Below are 17,538 nucleotides of genomic sequence, written 5' to 3' on the forward strand. Positions count from 1 at the left end.
CTACGACAAAAAGGAAAGAGAACGAGTTCTAAAAAAGTGTGTTTTTTCGCTTCCCTGGTCCCATCCCTTCTTCCGGTCTAACAGGTTACTTAGTGTCTTAAAACCGAAAAAAATGCACTTCGTGCGTCCAGTCGGCCCAGGGACTTTCTGGAGTTTCGCTAAGGAGCGTTAGAAAAACAAAACAATATCGCTTACACTATTTACCTCGGTGACGAGACAGCTTAAAATTTTATTAATCAAGCCCGACTTTTAGAAAGTATTTCTCCAATGTATTTGTGGACCCTAGTGGTCTATCTAGTTCTAGCTCCGATGATCTTACCTACACACCTCTTAATGCCGTTTTCTGCGACAATATCATAATCACTAAAGCTTCTTTCCTCCTTTCTTATTGATGCTCTCTCGGCTAACGAAGCTTCCAACCTGTTTGACTACAATATTGCTCTGTCCCAATTCCGTAGCCGCCTTCGTAATACCCTCACAAAATTCCATTCTACTTCCTCTGCTTGACACAAATTTGTTGTAAGGATTTATATTGTTGATTTATAAGTAATAAGCCGCAGAGACAGACATTATTCGATAAATATCATAAATAAATAAATTACCGATGGCCAATATTCCTCCCTTCTTCTCGTTGTTATCCGGGCTGGCGAGCATCTCGAAGATGTGGTGGTTGAAATCCTCAAAAAACAGATCGTCCGGCGTCTCGCGCAGCTCCGTCTTGACGTACAGCGACAGATCTTTGATCGCTTTGTTTTGCACATCCTTGTTGCGGGACTTGAGCCCGTTCACAAATTGCAACACCTTCACCATCGACATGATGCCTGCTGTCTGCTGTTAGTTACTCGACCAGACTAATTTTGTTTTGCCAAATATACATATATGTTGTTCCATACACACTTTTGCCAGCACTGATCAACCGATTGCGATCCTGCTGGTACTGTGTGCCGTTCGCTTTAATTGATCCCAATGTTTATGTTTTTATCCGCCGCACATCAAAACAAAATGCACACTTTACCAACACATTCTCGCGATCGCACGCAAACGCCGCGCACATACACACACACACATAAACACAGTCGCACAAAAATCGACTGTCAGCGCCACCGTAGCTGGTTGGCTGCAGTCACGCAACTCACACCTCCTGATTGGTGCCGAAAAACATTAAATTCGATGCCCGAGAATGCACCATACGGACACACTCCATCGGTAACCGCTTCTAGTGCGGCCGATATTGGCAGAAATCCATACTTCAGACCTTTAATCGACGGTCTGCAGTATATTTTTCACGAAAAATTCACTTTTCACACCAGCAGCACCTACGTGCCGAGTTTTTCTTTTCGACTTCTGTCAAAGTGACGCCCCTGTGTTGACAGCTTGCTTCGTTGACAGGAAAAGCAGGACGCAAAGAAAACGCGCACACACACACGGTACTGTTTTGTGTTTGTTGTTTGGGGTTCGATAAATTCTAAACCCTCCCGTCGGTCACTGCGCGGCCACAACACGAATACGACGGCGTACTTAGAAGATCCGATTAAACTCGGACTTTAAAGCAGTGGTAAGGCTTCCGCGAAGGGATGTATGTGCAAAAAGATGTATAATCGTTTCTAACACTCACAGCCAATATTGGCAGAGCAGGTGCAGGACTGAGCAGAGTGTGCAGGACAGTGCCACAGACAGAGATGGGATCCAAAAAAGGAATTTTCATTCCCGTTTAATCGGATTCCGCTAGTCGCAGTGCGGTTTTAGCTCGGGCGTGCAGAAGATACCTATTATCGTTCGTACGGAGGCGAAAACTCGAATCGACGCGTGGAACGTGTGTGTGTGTGTGGTAGAATTGGCCAAGCAACGGAAGTAAACAGCATAATTGTGGCGAAACTACGACCATCGAGAATGGCGCTGAACGGGTTTTTGGAATTCTTTCAACGAGAAAAAACGTTCCGGCCGAAGAAACGATTTACCCAGGGCACGATACGGTACTCGCTGCACAAGCAGGCCAACGCCAGTCTCCAGTCGGGCATAAATCTGAAGGAAGTGGTCAAGCTGCCGGCTGGCGAGAATATGAACGATTGGCTCGCGGTTCACGTGGTCGACTTCTTCAACCGGATCAATCTCATATACGGCACCATATCGGAGTATTGCAACGAAACAACCTGTCCGACCATGAGCGGTGGTGCCAAATACGAGTATCTATGGGCGGACGGGGAAACGTACAAGAAACCGATACAATTGCCCGCCCCGCGCTACATCGAGCTGCTGATGGATTGGGTAGAGAATCAAATCAACAACGAGACTCTGTTTCCCGTGTCGACTGACGTGCCATTTCCGAAAACGTTTCCGAGTTTGTGTAAAAAAATTCTTACCCGTTTGTTTCGGGTGTTTGTGCACGTGTATATACATCATTTCGATCGGATTTTCAGTATTGGCGCAGTAAGTGCTTGTAATGATGTAAGACTTATAAATACCATAATAACCGTTTGTCCATACATCCTCTCGCCCACGTAGGAAGCGCACGTTAACACCTGCTACAAACATTTCTACTATTTCGTGACCGAGTTTGACCTGATGTCAGCAAAAGAGCTCGAGCCACTCGCAGTTATGACGGCGCAAATGTGCAAAGACTAACCGGAGCGCGCATACGAGGATGGATATCCCGAACAGCTAAGCAAACACACAACACGATAAGATGTCGTATGCTCGCATGAAGAGGGCAAACGGCAAACCAAACAAAACAGAATCAACGCTACGCAACGCAATGCAAACAACCAAACAAACACCGCGCACGGGATGGTGACCGTGTAATAGAGTTGTAAGTGAAGCCCCCCGCTAACACAAAGATAAATAAAATGCAAACAAGAAGAAGCTAAAAACTATAATTGGCGGTGAAGATTTTAAAGGATTTTAATAAAAAAATCAATGACTGTAAAATACCTTTAAAAAAACGCTTCGCAAGTTCTACCTTTCTTCCTCTCTCTTTCTTATTCAACTAAGCAGGCGTTCAGAGAGAAACGATCGGCGTACAGAGGAATTGGAGTTAGTGGGTAATGTTTTTTTTTTGCCTTCGGGAGGTCCTTGACTCCCAGTAGTATAGGGAGATAATTCTTGGATCCTTCATTTTGTGGCTCGCATTCACGAAACATTTATTTCTTTGATGACACACTATGGCGCAGGCAGTCGCAGACGCAACACTACCCCCTACACTTTCCTCGCAAACCTCGGAATCCAAGGATTAACGCCTGGATAAGGGAAAGTTGGGCGATGATAAACTCTAAGCAAAACTTCCTTCTCTGTACAACGCACGGTGTACAAACACGCACGGGCTTTGTCTAACAACTATATTTGTTGATTTGCTCTTGTAACTTTACACCCACCGAGGTCCTTCTCTTCCTTCCAGTATATGATGTTGGGGTAGCTTTTCTATAACGTTCTTTCCGTTCTGTTTGGTTGTTGCACGGATTTCTATGCTATTCTCCAGCTTTTGCTGTGTTGTTTCCAGTCCAGTTCTAAGAATGTGTCGGAATTGTTCAAAAAGGAAATGCTTGATCGCGCCCACAATGTCTTCTCCTTCTATCGATGGTTCAACTAGATTACCACGTGCGCCTAGCCCACAATCAATCCACACCCGAGCCGGAACTGATTTTTAGTGTGATTCAGCATACCGCTGAGCGCAAAGGTAAAGGGTAAAGGCTGTAGCTTCTTCTCCAGCACTGCACCCACGGTCCAGTTGCTATCTACCATACCTCGGAACACTAGGTCCGACTTTGGCAGATCCACCTGGTAGCCAATGGTAGCGACCGATTCCTGCATTCGGAAGCTTGTTTCTACTTCTGCTCCGATCTGGAGCTGCTCGCTGGCACGCTGATAGTAGCAAAGATGAACACCGGCTGCGCCTACCGTGCCGGACCACGTGTACAGATCGGTGGCGTATCTTTCAAACGGAAGGAGCGAACATTAAAATGATAAGCTGCGAATATAAGACGAATAAATGCATCTTACCTGGCAGCAGCCGACATGAGGGCAATCTGTCCACCAGGAACGGCCGGCCCGTACTGATACGCGAACTCGCCTCCCATTGCCAAATGGTTTGTAATTGCCTGTAGGTAATGTGCAACCACCACGCCCGAATTGTTAATTATATTTGGATTGCCGACAGTGAGCGAGGTCGTGTAGTTCGGTCCCTTGTAATCTGTCGTAAGTTGTGCTGCCGTTATTTTGCTGCTTTGGATCTAAAAATGTATCATATAGTTACTATCCTGCCGATCTGTCTATCCCGCTGGCCATGCTTCATACCTGAGACGCGAATTTGCACCGAACGTTCGGTGTTACTTGATGAATGATGTTTGCATTTAAATTGCCCGACGGATCAATGTCGCCGAGCACGACCGGGAATGCTTCCGTTGGCGACAGCTGTTTCGTGCCGACGTACATCGCACCGAACCGATAACCGCTAGTATTCGAGGAATTCAGATTGATCGTATGTGACACCTGGAAATGGTTGCTCAATCCCTTGTTGATCATCAGTTTGGCTCCTTCAAAGTTTGTTGGCATTACATCTGAATCGCATCGTACGGTGAAATCACACAGCAACCCGAGCAGGCGCGTTAATGGAAAAATAAAGGCAAAAACATAAACCATGTAAACGCAACTGTCAATATTCGGTGATTATGCAATACACGGCATGGGTCTTGCTCGGACTCCCGTCGGAAGCCAACCATCCACCGCAGCCTTACCTTTGCACTTTCTGTGCAGCTCCTCGACCGTGCCCGGATTTTCAAGTGGTTTTGATTCGCCTGCCGCTTTGTCCGGCGTACCGGCACCATCGCCGATCGCCGTGAGTGCTTCCGTAGGCATCGGAGGCGGTAGACCACCGGGGCCCGCAATCGGTTTCGAGGAGGCCAACACGTTACCCATCCTGTGACGGCAGTTCTTTCCAACGACAGCGGCTACACTCTCACAAACACACACACGCGCGCTCGGAAAAGGAGATCACAAGATGCACGATTTCACGAAATTCAGATGCAAATTTCGCGAGATTTACGTGCGTGAAAACTCGTGTGTTCCTTTCTTGCGCTGATTCCTGCTTGACGTGTGTGGAAACGTCAAGATGGCTGTTGACAGTTGTGGTACCGGTTTACACCACGCAATTTTACACCACACCAAGCACTGCAAGTAAAGTGCAGTGTGATGTAGCGGTTTTGGGGTGGGTGAATCGCATCCCTACAACGAATAAGGTGGAAAATTTAATTCTTCTGTTTTGAATTAGGAGACCCATTTTTTCTATTCGTTGTTTTATTTTTGGGGAACATCTTGAACCATCGTTTAGGCATCGAAAAACCACTGCAACTTGTGTATTCACCCAAATGGAAAGGCTCTCTGACAACGACAGTTTTTTTGACATATCATTCTCACCCATCCAATGTAAATCCACTCTGCGGAAAGAAGATACCAACGCAACACCAATTTCGTACGTTTTCGTCGGTGGTATCCGTGCCTCCGATTCGTCGTGGATATCATTTACTTTAATATTACAACTCACGCACCAACAGTAGAAAGGAACGATCACGCTTGCAACGGATACTGTTGATCGCTAGCAAGATCGCTTATTACGTTGGAATATTTATCCCAGTGCTCGGTGAAGAAACGAAGTATTTTTGTAAAGGGGGAAGGTGAAACTATTACAGATTAGTGAATCTTGGCAAATTGCACCTTGCCTTTTGCTTCGGTCTATTGTTGACGCGTCACAGTGCCCTTCTTGGTGTGTCATCAAATCGATAGATGTCCCAAATGCAGTAAGATAGTGAAGAGAAAACCCGTCCGTATTCGACAGATACGAGGGACAAAGAGTAAGGTGGAAGGGTAGTTTGGTGTGGAAGTAGGAAAATAAAATATCCAACACATTTCATCCAGTAGTCAGTCTTGTAGCCTTCGCAACGCTACCGTGAAAATCGCTTAGATCTCATTATTCGTACTACGTCTCTTGGCAAAACAACTGTGTGCCCGTGTAATAGAGTGACGCGAACATCTCGAAAAAATCGTGACAACCGAGCCGAGAAAAGCTGCCCACTGCCACCAATAGTAGCAAACGCAATGGAGCTAACACCGGAAGAGGTAAATGAATGCTGCACTTGCTCTGTCTCCACAATACAATAGTGTCTCAAGGTCTGCTGATCTCGCCATACCTACCGCTAATGTCGCATAAGCCATTGTCCTTGCAGGCTTCAAAACTGATGCAAGGAAGCTAGAAATGGCGTTCAATTTGCGACCAACATTAAAGTACGCATAAATGATGGTTTTGCAACAAGGGGCTGCAAACATTAGCTTATGATTGATTTTCATTTTGTGCTGACCGCTTGCTGCCCAAAGCGCGGAAACAAAGAGTTGTCGGATCACATTACCATCTGTCGGTTAGTGAGGGATGATTTACTTTTATGCTACCGAACTACCACTAACACTACTACTTTTACTACTACTACTACTACTATACCGTTGCCCCACAACAGATACGGCAGCCTCCCGTGGGTCCCGTGCTAGGGTGAGAGATAGAATAATCCAAAAATACAAAAGAAAACACTGCAACGCTCGCTAGCTACACCTCATCCACATTTGCGCGGCGTGGATCGATGATTTGAGTCAACTCTTCAGACCGCCCGCTCGCTTACTATGATTAATTTTTCTTCCCCCAAACACTGCAGCTTTCAACAAAGCAAATTTTTCACTGTCGACCATCATCCGTCTAAGAGCATCGGCGGTAGGCGGCTAATGAGTGCGCGCCGTGCGTAATAAGTCAAGGCTGTAGCCGAAACAAAGCTCAAGTTGGAAAATGTGTCCGGAAAAATTGTTTCGCATAATAAACGAAGGGAAATAGGAAAAAGAGGCCGAGGTCTTACTGTCGTCTACAGCAAAGTTCAAGCCTGTATGGGTGCACAAGAATGTATTTCTTATTGCGACGGGAGATGATGATGGGTTCTTAATTGCGACGAGAAAATCCACAAAAAATGTGTCATTTTTTTCTTCTTTTCCTTCAATCGGTGCCGTATGGAAGGGGTTTGTGATGTGCCTTCGCCGTGCGATGCATGCAAAGTCGATATACAACACGATCTTATTTGCAGCGTGATTCTTGCTTGCGTCTAGAAGCACCCGTGTGGCACGTGGCTACGAAATGATTGTCTGTTTGTTATCAAAATTCAGCATAGAGGAGAAGAAAAGCATGTTCTAGACGTCTAGTACGTCTTTAGTTTAATATTATTTACATCGATTCATTCAATTAATACCTACTATTTCTTCCCTTTCTCGCTGTCAGATACGAGCCCGGAGGTTACGAAAGTTGGAAGCGAAAAATACTCGAAATGCATCCAACAATAATGCTCCATCGTCTACGGAAACGGCCAGCGTCGGTTCCATATCCGATGCCACCACAAGCAGCAGCAGCGCTACCTGTGTCTCAGCAGCATCAGAAGCAACCCCAGTGACAGTAGAAAATGTCCTCGCTACTCAACAAATGCCAACCAGCACTCCGATCGTTTCGGACAAGCCAGAATCGATGGAAAGTAATAGTGGCAGCGAAAATGTCGGCAGTAGCAGTAGTCTCAATAGCAGCACTGGCACCGCCACCTCCGATCTGATCCTGCCGAACAAAATCGAAGCCACGTTAATGCTGGGACTGGAAGTGGCTGAACAGTCGCAACAGCAACAAAAAGCACGCTCCGTTCTGGCTGCCGTTTCTCCGACTTCAACGACGACGAACGCGTCGGTAGTACGGAAGAAGCCAACGCCGGCAGTGCTTCCTTCAGCAACGACCACTACCACGACACCAGCTGCTTCCGCTAACGCATGGTCATTCAAAAAGCGATCTTCGTCTGATCTCAGCTCGACCAAGACGGACGGAGAACATCATCATCACCATCATCATCATCAACACCACCATATCGGTATGGACGGTGGGCTCGAGTCAAAGATGCAAAGCGAACAGCAGGACAGCCACGTTTCGACCCAGGACGAGCTGCTTCAAATCATGTTACGCATCATGAAGATAAACAGCAAGGCTCGCTATTCCAACTCCCGCTTTACAATTGAATCGATCATATTGGACAATGCGCTCGAAATGCTCGAACGTCAGCGATACGATGAGTTCTGTGCGGAAGTGATCAGTGAGGTGATAAAGGGTATCTACTACGGCAAACTGATCGAGTCACACAGCGACGATAGCGATGCGGGCCGCCTGTCGGACAGCTGGAGCACGATACCAAGCAAAAAGGTTAAACCGATCATGCTGGACGAGGTGGTCATTGGAAGGGCGGGACGCGGTGGTGGCAGCAGTGCTGGAGGGAGTACCGCCACACCCATGGACATTGACATCGAGATGCAACCGGAGGAGGACAGCTCAGCCGGAGGCTTCTGCTCGTCGAAACCTTCGATGAAAGCGTTCGCCAACAACCGGGTAGCGGCACTGGAATATCTGATCGGTTGCTATTTGCGATCGAACGAGGAACTGTACAGCTACACGAAGGTGAAGAAAAGCAAAAAAATGTATCTCGCCGAAACGCTACCCAACGTGGTGACTGTGATCAGGCAGCAAACACTCAAGTACGCAATCTTGGTACTGAAAAACATCTTCCAAAGCTTCTGCCAGCCGGATGGTGGTAGCGAAAGTGGCAGCAGCAGTACAATCACCAGTGCCGGCCCCAAACCGTCTGCCACGGGAAGTACTGCCTTGGAGAAATCTCCTCTACTTACACTCATGTACGAGAACAAAGTGTCGTCCGATTTCATGTCCAATCTGATGGCGGAAAGTCGTAAATCGGACGGCGAGGAAGATTTCCGCGTCATCTTTAACGCCGTGCTGGACGATCTGTTCATCGACATGCAGAACGCAATCTGCAACGAAAACATCGTCGCGGATCCGTTAAATCGTCTCAAGGAACTGATCGAAACGCGCGTCGACAACACGCACCCGATCTGTTTGCTGATCGTGGAACACAAGATCTTTCTGACCGCCTTCACACCGGATAAATACTTTGCGCGTGAAATATCGAAAGTTTCCTTTCTCGCACCGTTCCTTTCGCTCTCGGTGCTGCTAGACGAGAATCCCAAGTTCGCGAGTCACCACTTTTCGGAAAACGTGTGCGATCGTACGCTGACCAACTCGTTTCACTCGATACTAAGCAACACGCGCAAGGTGCTGCATTCGATCTTCTTGGTTTTGCTGACCAATCAGTATAGCCGGTTCGAGATGCTCAACTATATCGCATCTATACTGAAATCGAACGCCAAACGCATCCAGTACAATGCGGACGATCGTTTCCTGGCGAAGGATGGATTTATGCTAAACTTTATGTCCGTGCTGCAGCTCCTGTCGGTGAAGATCAATCTGTCGCGCATCGATCCACTCTATCCGCACTATCCGGAAAGTTTGGTTGAGATTGAGGATGAAACGAAGCTGAAATTCTCCTCGCAAGAGTATGCCGATTGGCTGGCGACACTGAAGGACGTTAGGGACTGGGAGCAACACAAGTTTGTCACGCACTGTTGGTTCCTAACGTTGCACGCGCACCATCTCGGAATAATCCCGGCGATTCAGCGCTACAACAAGCTGCTCCGTGCGACAAAAGAATTGCAGCGTATGGTGGATGAGCTGAACGCGACTAAATCGCAATGGGAAAATACTCCACTGGCACGGCGCAACAAGCAAGTGCGCGATCGTTGCGTCAGCCAGATGAACAAACTGTCGAAGGCGAAACTTAGCTGCGACATTGCGATCATCGATCCAAACGTGCTGAGCGCCTGTATGCAATTCTACTCGACCGTGTGCGAGTATATGCTGTATCAGATCGAAAATCGGCCGATCGAAGGACCGTTCACCAATCAGAAGCACCCGTCGACGTTGGTCGCGAGTGAAAACTTTTCCGCCCTGCCCGAATGGTACATTGAGGACATTGCGGACTTTATACTCTTCTGCATGCAGTACGTAAACAAGGACGAATACCAGACGAAACAAGGATATTTACAATAATTTTTCCTTTTCCTTTCATTCAACCCGATCAAACAAAAAAAAAAAAAAAAAGACACAGCATCAGCGTGATCGACTATGTGGACAATTCGATCATCACCTGGATCCTGACGCTGGTATGTGCACCGCAGCTGATCAAGAATCCCTATATCACTGCCAAACTGATAGAGGTCCTGTTCGTCACTTCGCCAACCATACAGACCACCTCGCAAAGGCTGTATCTTCAGGTGAGTCTGACGGCTTCTCGTGTGTATTATTTGGACAGCGAAAAAAATAACCCGTGGTTCGCTTCTTCCCTCCTTTTGACAGATTATCAACCACGAACTTGCTCAGACTGCGTTAGTAAGTGCACTTATGAAGTTTTATACGGATATCGAAACGACGGGACAAAGTACTGAATTTTATGACAAATTTACAATAAGGTAAGGGTGAAACCATAAACCACGAAACGATGCGTATCGCTTACTTACAGAGATCCTCTCCCTGTTTCCAGATATCACATAAGCCATCTGTTTAAGGGTCTCTGGGAGAGCGCCCTGCACCGACAGGCGTTCGTAAACGAATCGAAAAGTGGCAAGCAGTTTGTGAAGTTTGTTAACTTTTTCCTAAACGACACCACTTACCTGTTGGACGAGTGTTTGGAGTATTTGAAGCGCATCCACGAAACGCAGGTGTTGATGATGGACGATGCCGGTTGGAATGCGCTGACGCAGGAAGCGCAACAGAGCCGCCAACGGCAGCTGGTACAGGACGAGCGACAGTGCCGTTCATACTTGACGTTGGCCCGCGAAACCGTTGACATGTTCCACTACATGACGATCGACATAAAGGAACCGTTTTTGCGGCCAGAGCTGATCGATCGGTTAAGCTCGATGCTGAACTACAATCTGCACCAGCTATGCGGCCCGAAATGCAACGATCTGCGCGTACGCCATCCGCACAAGTATGGGTGGGAACCGAGACGGTTGTTAGGTCAGTTGGTCGACATTTATCTACATCTGAGCTGTGATGAGTTTGCGGCCGCACTTGCCGCCGACGAGCGATCGTTTGAGAAACAATTCTTCGAGGATGCGGCAAACCGGGTGGAACGGATCGGGATTCGTTCGCACCGGGACGTGGACGAGTTTCGCAAGCTGATCCACAAGGCGGCTGAAATTTATGTGAAAAATCAGGAGAATGCGGATGAGTTTGCGGAAGCGCCGGATGATTTTAAGGATCCGCTGATGGACACGCTGATGACGGATCCGGTCCTGCTGCCGTCCGGTACAATTATGGACCGGGCGATCATTACGCGGCATCTGCTAAACAGCAGCACCGATCCGTTTAACCGTCAGCCGCTTACAGAGGACATGCTAAAACCGGGTAAGTACAGTCTGTTGATTGATTTAATTCCTTCCGGTGTGGGCTGATTGCATGTCCTGTTCAATTTTCCGTAGCAACTGAACTGAAGGAACGCATCCAGCAGTGGATCAAAGAGTATCGGGCACAGAAAAAATCAAGCTAAATTACTTGGACTATACCCGCGGAAAAAAATTAAATGTCGTGTCAATCGTCGGTTATGGAACTTACTTCTTCCTTCCTCCTTTCCCCCATCTGCCGTAGTCACTTAAGCCAATGTGTAATAAAGGATGAATTCATCTCGTGTGGTGGCTGAAATAAAATAGAAAAATAGCAAAGTCAACATCATCTACCGCCTGTGTAAAATGGAACGTGTGTATCCTGTCGAACAAATATGTACTATTTTAACTGATGCAATGATGATTCTCAAAATCCGCTAATGTTGTTGTATTGCGTGCGTGATGAAAGGAAATATATTAGATCTTTAACTTAAATGTGTGGTGTTTTTCTTTGTGGCTTTGCAATGAGAAAAGCGTGTAGTAATTGTACAGGACTATGGCTAAGTTTTTACCAACGAATCTAGGATAGTGAAGACAAGGTCAAGGTCGTAGAATATTTGGCCCGAGTGGTACCTACCTTGGTTGCTTGATATGAAAGAGCCCAGAGAGTTATCCATCTGGTCAGGGGATGTTGATCATTGTCCGTCCAAAGAGTTTATACGCCAAGTATCTGAAACACCAAGTTTTCGAAAACACAATTTCACCTTTATTTCAATTACCATCTATCCGGGTGGGTATGAAATGTAGCATGACCTACCCATGGGTGGTTATAGAAGTAAGGGGGTATTTTTGGTCATTGAAAGGAAGGTTAAAAATAAAAATGAGAATATGGTAATCGAAACACTCCTAACCGTCACTTTGAAATCATAAAATTGATTACGCCTCACCTTGTCTTGGGCTGTCAATCCCACCTCCCACCCACACGCACACATACACACATTCGCTCTGCATGACGTTCATTTGTTTACATACCGCAACAACACCTGACTACACGGCCGTGCGTGTCGATGATATTGGCAATTTTTGTGGTACGACGATCAACATCATCAATGTGCGGCAAATAAGAAATGCAATGTTTTGTGTAAACAGTTGGCTCCGACACAGCCACTCGAAAAAGCCCGCATTTGACCGTCGTGATAGGCATTCGCGTGCAAATGTTACCCCAGTACGAACGACTCTCAGACGGCGACGCAGGCGATACGACGGGCGGCGGCGGCCTGCGAAGAAGTAATGTTCGCGTTCGCTTTGGCAAACTGGCCGTTGCGACGGTTATGCTGCCGGTTGCGGGATTTCTGTTCTGTGTTATCTGGTCACTGCTGTACAACTTCGAGCAAGCTAATGCGACCCACTGTCTGGTGTACAACTTTCTACCGTCGCTATCAGCCGCGATCGGCAACTACCAGCCGCAACGATTCGTATGGCAATTTTCGGTACTGTTTCACGCTCCGTTTCGGTATGCAATCGCATTTCTGTATAAAAACCATCACCTCACGCTGCTGGGCCGGAAGCATCGTAAGGAGTGGGCCTATCTGGCGTGCATACTAAACATTGTCGAGCTGAGCTCATTGGTCGGGTTGAGTTTGTGGACTTCCAGCAATAACTACGGTGAGTAGTATGGCGAGATGCGGGGCGAGATGCCTCAATCAAGTTCCAATTGACCCCCATTAAATAACAGCATAACCTTTTTGTGTCTTGCAGAAATACACAAATTTTGCTTCAGTGCCTTCGTGATATGTTCCATCCTGTACATGCAGCTGGTGGTGCTGATCAATCGACTGACTCGTGCCGAGGAGATGCTGACGCTGGCCGAGCGTAAATCACTGCGCTGTAAGCGTCGAATTTTGGTGGCAAATGTGGCTTCCATACTGTTCGCGGTGTACTTCTTCGTGCGCCACAATAACAATTGTGAGCCGGGCATTTATTCGCTGTTTGCCCTAAGCGAGTACGTGTTCGTGTACACCAACATTGGCTTCCACATGACGGCCTACTGGGACTTTATCAACGCAAACGTGTACTTCCACTGGCGCACCGGCATACACTTCAGCTCGGTTTAGATGCAATCCGGACACGTCATCAACGACGCGGGTATTGTGATCTTCTCCGCGTGAAGTGCTGTTTTCGCCAGCGCCCAGCAACGGATATTTGATCTAGTAAGATAAGATAGCAGTAACAATACGCTTGTACATATAACTCAGCTCCATAAGTTAGCCGCTTTTTCGATAGGACCTTTGTTCAGGATTGTATTTTATTTTTGTTTCTATATGTGCGTGTTCCTCGTGTGCTTACTTTTGTAAGGTACGCGGAAAACTGTAACGGACCAGCAGTAACACTATAATGTACGCGGCTTAGTGTAATCACTTTCGTAAAAATAAATTGTGACAACAGTTGACTTTTTGGAATATGATTCCACACCATTTAGTAACAAATAACAACTAAAAACAGAAGAATATCGCTTCGTTTAAACGATCGTACGGTGGCGTACACACTTGCTCACTTGCCAATGTGAAAAACGTGCTCGATTTTGTCGGCAATCATCTTAGCAATCGAAAGCGAACTCGTTGCCCCTGGCGACGGAGCATTGCGGCAGTGAAGAATATTTTTCGATAGTGCCGAATTGCCCTTCCCATGGTCAAACACAAAATCGTCTACCAGATTGCCATCGTTGTCGAGCGCCTGGGCTCGCACACCGGCCGGACCACGTGACACATCGTACTCGTGTATGTCGGGTATGAACTTTTGTAACTCGCGCACCTGCAACGGTATAAGCGCCGAACGGGCAACCTCCATCATACCAGCACCGACAAATTTCGAAGCCATTTTGATGAATCCCGGAAACCGCAGGGCGTCGATCAGTTCCAGCAAATTAATATCGGACCACCGGTACCCTTCCCGACGAAAAGCGAGCACAGCATTCGGACCCAACCACACACTGCCGTCCATGCGCGGCGTAAAATGTACACCCAGAAACGGAAACCTTGGATCGGGCACAGGGTAAATGTTTCCTCGCACCATATGACACTTGTCCTTGTTGAGCAGCAGATATTCACCACGAAACGGGACAATTTTCGGCACCGACGAACAACCTGTCATCTCTGCCAGCTTATCTGATTGCAACCCGCCACAGGTTAGTATGTTGCGGGCCCGTATCTCATCGCCCTTTTCGCTTCTCACCACAATCGGATAGTCAACGTTCTCTGGTGCCTCGGTAAACTTGGCCACCTTAAAGTTTACGTACACATCGCCACCGGCCGCTTTGAAATCGCGCGCATAATACTGCGTTACAAGGCCCCAATCGACGATGCCCGTGTGGGGGGACCAGATTGCTTTCAGGCCTTCGCAATATGGTTCGATTTCTTTGATCTTGGCCTGATCAACCATCTGCACATCGGGCACATTGTTGGCCAGCGAACGCTGGTATAGGTCCTAAAGGGGCAAACGAAAAATAAAAACATTAAATTGTAATTGCAGTTTGTTTATGGATATGTTCTATAAAAGGTTGAGATGCCCTACTTCTCTTCAAGCCAATGATAATCTTCACCGTAGAGCAAGAGAGGCAGAGAACACTTACACAAATGCACCGTAGATAGCAAAGGCTGTTGCTACGATAACAATTGGAAGCACCGGTTTTTTTAACTTACATTCAATCGTTCCACTTCGACCGGATTTGTGGCCACAATCAGTTTGCCAACCTTCTTGTAGGGTATGTTCTTTTCGTCCAGATATTTGTAGCTCAAATGCAGTCCTTCCACGCACAGCTGTGCCTTGAGGGAACCGGGTTTGTAGTAAATGCCCGCATGGATTACACCACTATTGTGACCGCTCTGGTGAAAGGCCAGCTTCGATTCCTTCTCTAAGATCGCGATTCGTAACGTCGGATGACGGAGTAGAATTTCACGGGCCGATGCTGTACCGACGATACCTCCACCGACTACTACGATGTCATAGTTACTGTGGGAAAGCAATATACACGATTAGAATTAAACCGAATAAAAACTGCATTTGTTTACAATACACCTATTCACATCGGCTGAGTAAGCCCGGCAAGCTATACCAGCGATCGTTCGTGGTGCAAGTGCCCTGGACAACATCATTTTCTTCACTGTAAGTTGCTGACGGTGATCCTACACAAAACACTTATAAAAAGTTCGCAGATACACGGCGAAGGTTGATCGAAATAAAGATTTTATTAAACCGGAATCTACCGCCCTACTGTTTTGCTCGCGCTGCGGCCGAAGAGCAGACGGATGAATGACCTTGTTGTTGACATTGTTTTCTTTAGCGAAATACGAAACTGAAGTGTACCGAAGACGTAACCAATACAAGTAAGATAAGAGCATTAATGTACCAAAATATTTGTACTGAGCATACCGAATTGAACATAAACCCAGAAGCCTTGCTTTGCTTGAATACATAAATACCATTTTTACTCGCTGAAAATGGTTTCATACCAAAGATAAATAATGCTTGTAATACCCGCAGTTTACTTAAGTGTAAAAAATACAGATTACAATGAAAGGAAACCCTCGGAAAAGCTCGCATTCAACAAAGCTCTCATTCATCAAGAATTTAATTTATAATTCTCAAAGCTTTTTTGCCGCAAGGTGGCGCCGCTGAAGGGATGATATATATGTGCATGCTACGTGGAAAGAGCTTTAGCGCGGCGTCATCATGGGATTCCAATCAATTCCACACTCCCAAGACCGAGGTTAGGTTACCTTGTTTGATGGAATATTCGTACTACATAACACATCCGTCTCAGGGGGCATGCCGGGGGGTTTAAACTCGATGGAAGTGTTGGTGGAAAAAAATACCAACCTTACCAACACCACCACAAAGAGGAAGCCGGTCAACATAATAAGCGCAAGTCTGGGTCTATCTGATTGGCAAAAAGCCTTCCCTACTTCGCCACCGTGGGCTTGCCCGTGCATGTGTGTAAAAGGTGGCAAACACCGCCGGCTTCTCATATAACTCGACACAACTTCCGGCAAATGCTTTCCGCTCAAGGGGGTGGTGTAGTCACTTTTCGTGTTTCTCATTTTTCCACAAGATAATGAAGGCTTACGATCAATGTGTATGAAACAGAAATTACCATCCACAACGATTGAGGGACAATTTTTACTTCTACTACGCTTTCTTTTTCATTTGAGAATTTTTAAATCAATTTCTAAAATAAAAGAATGTACCTCTTCAAGCATGCGCCGTAACTTTAGTGGAAAGACTATCCTACATCACCGTAACCCGCACCTGTCATCTGATGCCGGCCAGCCCAACCGGTGGGCATTAAAGACATCCAAACGCCGGAATTACGATACCAGCGACCTTTTCTATATCTTTAGAATAGAAAAGGTCGCTATATATCTTTAGAAAATTCAAGAAAATTCCAAAATTCAAAACCTCTCGAGTGAGGTTTTAAACTTCTGCAACATTGCTCGTTCTTTTCGCCGGACGACGCAGGGCACAACACATGGCTTGGCTTGCGCTTTCACGCGGCGTGGTGGCTTGGCTTGGGTTTGGTTTCGTGTGCCTTGTGCGTTGCTTCTGCTTGTGCTGCCCTGGCTAATGGATCGATTTAGGCTTCCTGTTAGCGCCTGGGAGAATCGAACAGGGAGAAAAAATAAAACACCGACCTGGGGACAGCTAACGCGTGCAATCGGAACAGCACATAGTCATGTCAGCCAAAAACCAACCCCTCTATAGAAGCGATTGAGAGAGAGAGAGAGAGAGAGAGAGAGAAAGAGAGAGAGAGAGAGAGAGAGAGAGAGAGAAAGAGAGTGGAAGACACAAACCACTCCTGCTATACGGGATAAAAACCCGAGAGGTATCCGGGAAAAAATAAGCCCTACTACATCATCCCCGTGTCTACCCCATTCGTCGGGGTCACATTATATTGCACTTGCACAGGCCATGTTTTTGCACCCGGTTTTCCCTCCCATCACACACTCTCTACTGGGTGAGAATTTGTGCGTTTTTTCCACAATGAGAAATTGCCTCTCATCGTGGAATTACGCCTATTTACACACACACACACCTCTATTAGCACCCCTTATATACTTCAACGACGCGCTTCTCTCTGTGCGCATGTGTGTTGGGCTGTGTAAAAGCCAACCCAGCAATACACACGCGTATGTTCGCCGGTTT

General features: G+C 46.8%; 9 protein-coding genes across 10 annotated transcripts in view; 5 read left to right on the plus strand and 4 right to left on the minus strand.

Moving 5' to 3' along the window:
- The window catches only part of LOC126563743 (uncharacterized), a 173,475-nt gene that overhangs the window by 144,600 nt on the left and 11,337 nt on the right, over positions 1 to 17,538 (plus strand). The window lies entirely within an intron of this gene.
- LOC126565594 (mediator of RNA polymerase II transcription subunit 11) overlaps positions 1 to 17,538 on the plus strand; it is a 103,763-nt gene that overhangs the window by 13,582 nt on the left and 72,643 nt on the right. The gene's annotated exons all lie outside the window — the stretch shown is intronic.
- The window catches only part of LOC126563728 (serine/threonine-protein kinase Tor), a 236,255-nt gene that overhangs the window by 7,737 nt on the left and 210,980 nt on the right, over positions 1 to 17,538 (minus strand). Inside the window, exon 2 of one of the 2 annotated variants that reach the window (XM_050220406.1) lies at positions 603 to 821. In XM_050220406.1, the coding sequence (XP_050076363.1) occupies positions 603 to 816 (214 nt within the window). In that variant the 5' untranslated portion in view covers positions 817 to 821. Of the gene's footprint in view, positions 1 to 602; positions 825 to 17,538 lie in introns of both variants that reach the window. The other variant, XM_050220407.1, reaches the window with a different exon arrangement.
- On the plus strand, positions 1,854 to 2,734 carry LOC126565359 (MOB kinase activator-like 3). Its single transcript, XM_050222533.1, has 2 exons — positions 1,854 to 2,427; positions 2,503 to 2,734. Exons 1-2 carry the CDS (start codon positions 1,891 to 1,893, stop codon positions 2,620 to 2,622), a joined length of 657 nt encoding a protein of 218 aa, XP_050078490.1. The 5' UTR covers positions 1,854 to 1,890; the 3' UTR covers positions 2,623 to 2,734.
- On the minus strand, positions 3,540 to 4,923 carry LOC126565010 (mitochondrial import receptor subunit TOM40 homolog 1). Its single transcript, XM_050222146.1, has 4 exons — positions 4,728 to 4,923; positions 4,288 to 4,550; positions 3,994 to 4,223; positions 3,540 to 3,925 (listed from the first exon to the last, which is right to left on the minus strand). The coding sequence occupies exons 1-4, from the start codon at positions 4,906 to 4,908 to the stop codon at positions 3,598 to 3,600; spliced, it is 1,002 nt and encodes a 333-aa protein (XP_050078103.1). The 5' UTR covers positions 4,909 to 4,923; the 3' UTR covers positions 3,540 to 3,597.
- LOC126565982 (ubiquitin conjugation factor E4 B) lies at positions 6,085 to 11,531 on the plus strand. The gene is made up of 6 exons (XM_050223182.1): positions 6,085 to 6,105; positions 7,298 to 9,957; positions 10,059 to 10,230; positions 10,313 to 10,425; positions 10,497 to 11,365; positions 11,440 to 11,531. The coding sequence occupies exons 1-6, from the start codon at positions 6,085 to 6,087 to the stop codon at positions 11,505 to 11,507; spliced, it is 3,903 nt and encodes a 1,300-aa protein (XP_050079139.1). The 3' UTR covers positions 11,508 to 11,531.
- Positions 12,555 to 13,454, plus strand: LOC126565238 (post-GPI attachment to proteins factor 2-like). The gene is made up of 2 exons (XM_050222396.1): positions 12,555 to 13,005; positions 13,099 to 13,454. Exons 1-2 carry the CDS (start codon positions 12,555 to 12,557, stop codon positions 13,452 to 13,454), a joined length of 807 nt encoding a protein of 268 aa, XP_050078353.1.
- The window catches only part of LOC126565207 (F-actin-capping protein subunit beta), a 36,538-nt gene continuing 31,603 nt past the window's right edge, over positions 12,604 to 17,538 (minus strand). Inside the window, exon 4 of the mRNA XM_050222362.1 lies at positions 12,604 to 12,617. The gene's annotated coding sequence lies outside the window, so the exon portion shown is untranslated. The remainder of the gene's footprint in view (positions 12,618 to 17,538) is intronic.
- LOC126564705 (L-2-hydroxyglutarate dehydrogenase, mitochondrial) lies at positions 13,876 to 15,496 on the minus strand. Its single transcript, XM_050221796.1, has 3 exons — positions 15,415 to 15,496; positions 15,039 to 15,348; positions 13,876 to 14,823 (listed from the first exon to the last, which is right to left on the minus strand). The coding sequence occupies exons 1-3, from the start codon at positions 15,489 to 15,491 to the stop codon at positions 13,891 to 13,893; spliced, it is 1,320 nt and encodes a 439-aa protein (XP_050077753.1). The 5' UTR covers positions 15,492 to 15,496; the 3' UTR covers positions 13,876 to 13,890.

This window comes from Anopheles maculipalpis, chromosome 3RL (assembly GCF_943734695.1).
Source record: "Anopheles maculipalpis chromosome 3RL, idAnoMacuDA_375_x, whole genome shotgun sequence".
Taxonomy (NCBI): Eukaryota; Metazoa; Arthropoda; class Insecta; order Diptera; family Culicidae; genus Anopheles; species Anopheles maculipalpis.

What these genes read in the sequence shown, in the direction of transcription:
- LOC126565359 (XM_050222533.1), top strand. Translation starts at nt 1,891, where the DNA reads ATGGCGCTGAACGGGTTTTTGGAATTCTTTCAACGAGAAAAAACGTTC. An exon ending in GGATTTTCAGTATTGGCGCA is followed by an intron (nt 2,428 to 2,502) that starts GTAAGTGCTTGT and finishes TCGCCCACGTAG; the next exon opens with GAAGCGCACGTTAACACCTG.
- LOC126565982 (XM_050223182.1), top strand. Translation starts at nt 6,085, where the DNA reads ATGGAGCTAACACCGGAAGAG. An exon ending in TGGAGCTAACACCGGAAGAG is followed by an intron (nt 6,106 to 7,297) that starts GTAAATGAATGC and finishes TCTCGCTGTCAG; the next exon opens with ATACGAGCCCGGAGGTTACG. An exon ending in TTTATACTCTTCTGCATGCA is followed by an intron (nt 9,958 to 10,058) that starts GTACGTAAACAA and finishes AAAAAAAAAAAG; the next exon opens with ACACAGCATCAGCGTGATCG.
- LOC126565238 (XM_050222396.1), top strand. Translation starts at nt 12,555, where the DNA reads ATGTTACCCCAGTACGAACGACTCTCAGACGGCGACGCAGGCGATACG. An exon ending in GACTTCCAGCAATAACTACG is followed by an intron (nt 13,006 to 13,098) that starts GTGAGTAGTATG and finishes TGTGTCTTGCAG; the next exon opens with AAATACACAAATTTTGCTTC.
- LOC126565010 (XM_050222146.1), bottom strand. Translation starts at nt 4,908, where the DNA reads ATGGGTAACGTGTTGGCCTCCTCGAAACCGATTGCGGGCCCCGGTGGT. An exon ending in GCTGCACAGAAAGTGCAAAG is followed by an intron (nt 4,551 to 4,727) that starts GTAAGGCTGCGG and finishes GATGCGATTCAG; the next exon opens with ATGTAATGCCAACAAACTTT. An exon ending in GGTGCAAATTCGCGTCTCAG is followed by an intron (nt 4,224 to 4,287) that starts GTATGAAGCATG and finishes ATACATTTTTAG; the next exon opens with ATCCAAAGCAGCAAAATAAC.
- LOC126564705 (XM_050221796.1), bottom strand. Translation starts at nt 15,491, where the DNA reads ATGATGTTGTCCAGGGCACTTGCACCACGAACGATCGCTGGTATAGCT. An exon ending in TACTCAGCCGATGTGAATAG is followed by an intron (nt 15,349 to 15,414) that starts GTGTATTGTAAA and finishes GCTTTCCCACAG; the next exon opens with TAACTATGACATCGTAGTAG. An exon ending in TCGAAGTGGAACGATTGAAT is followed by an intron (nt 14,824 to 15,038) that starts GTAAGTTAAAAA and finishes TTGCCCCTTTAG; the next exon opens with GACCTATACCAGCGTTCGCT.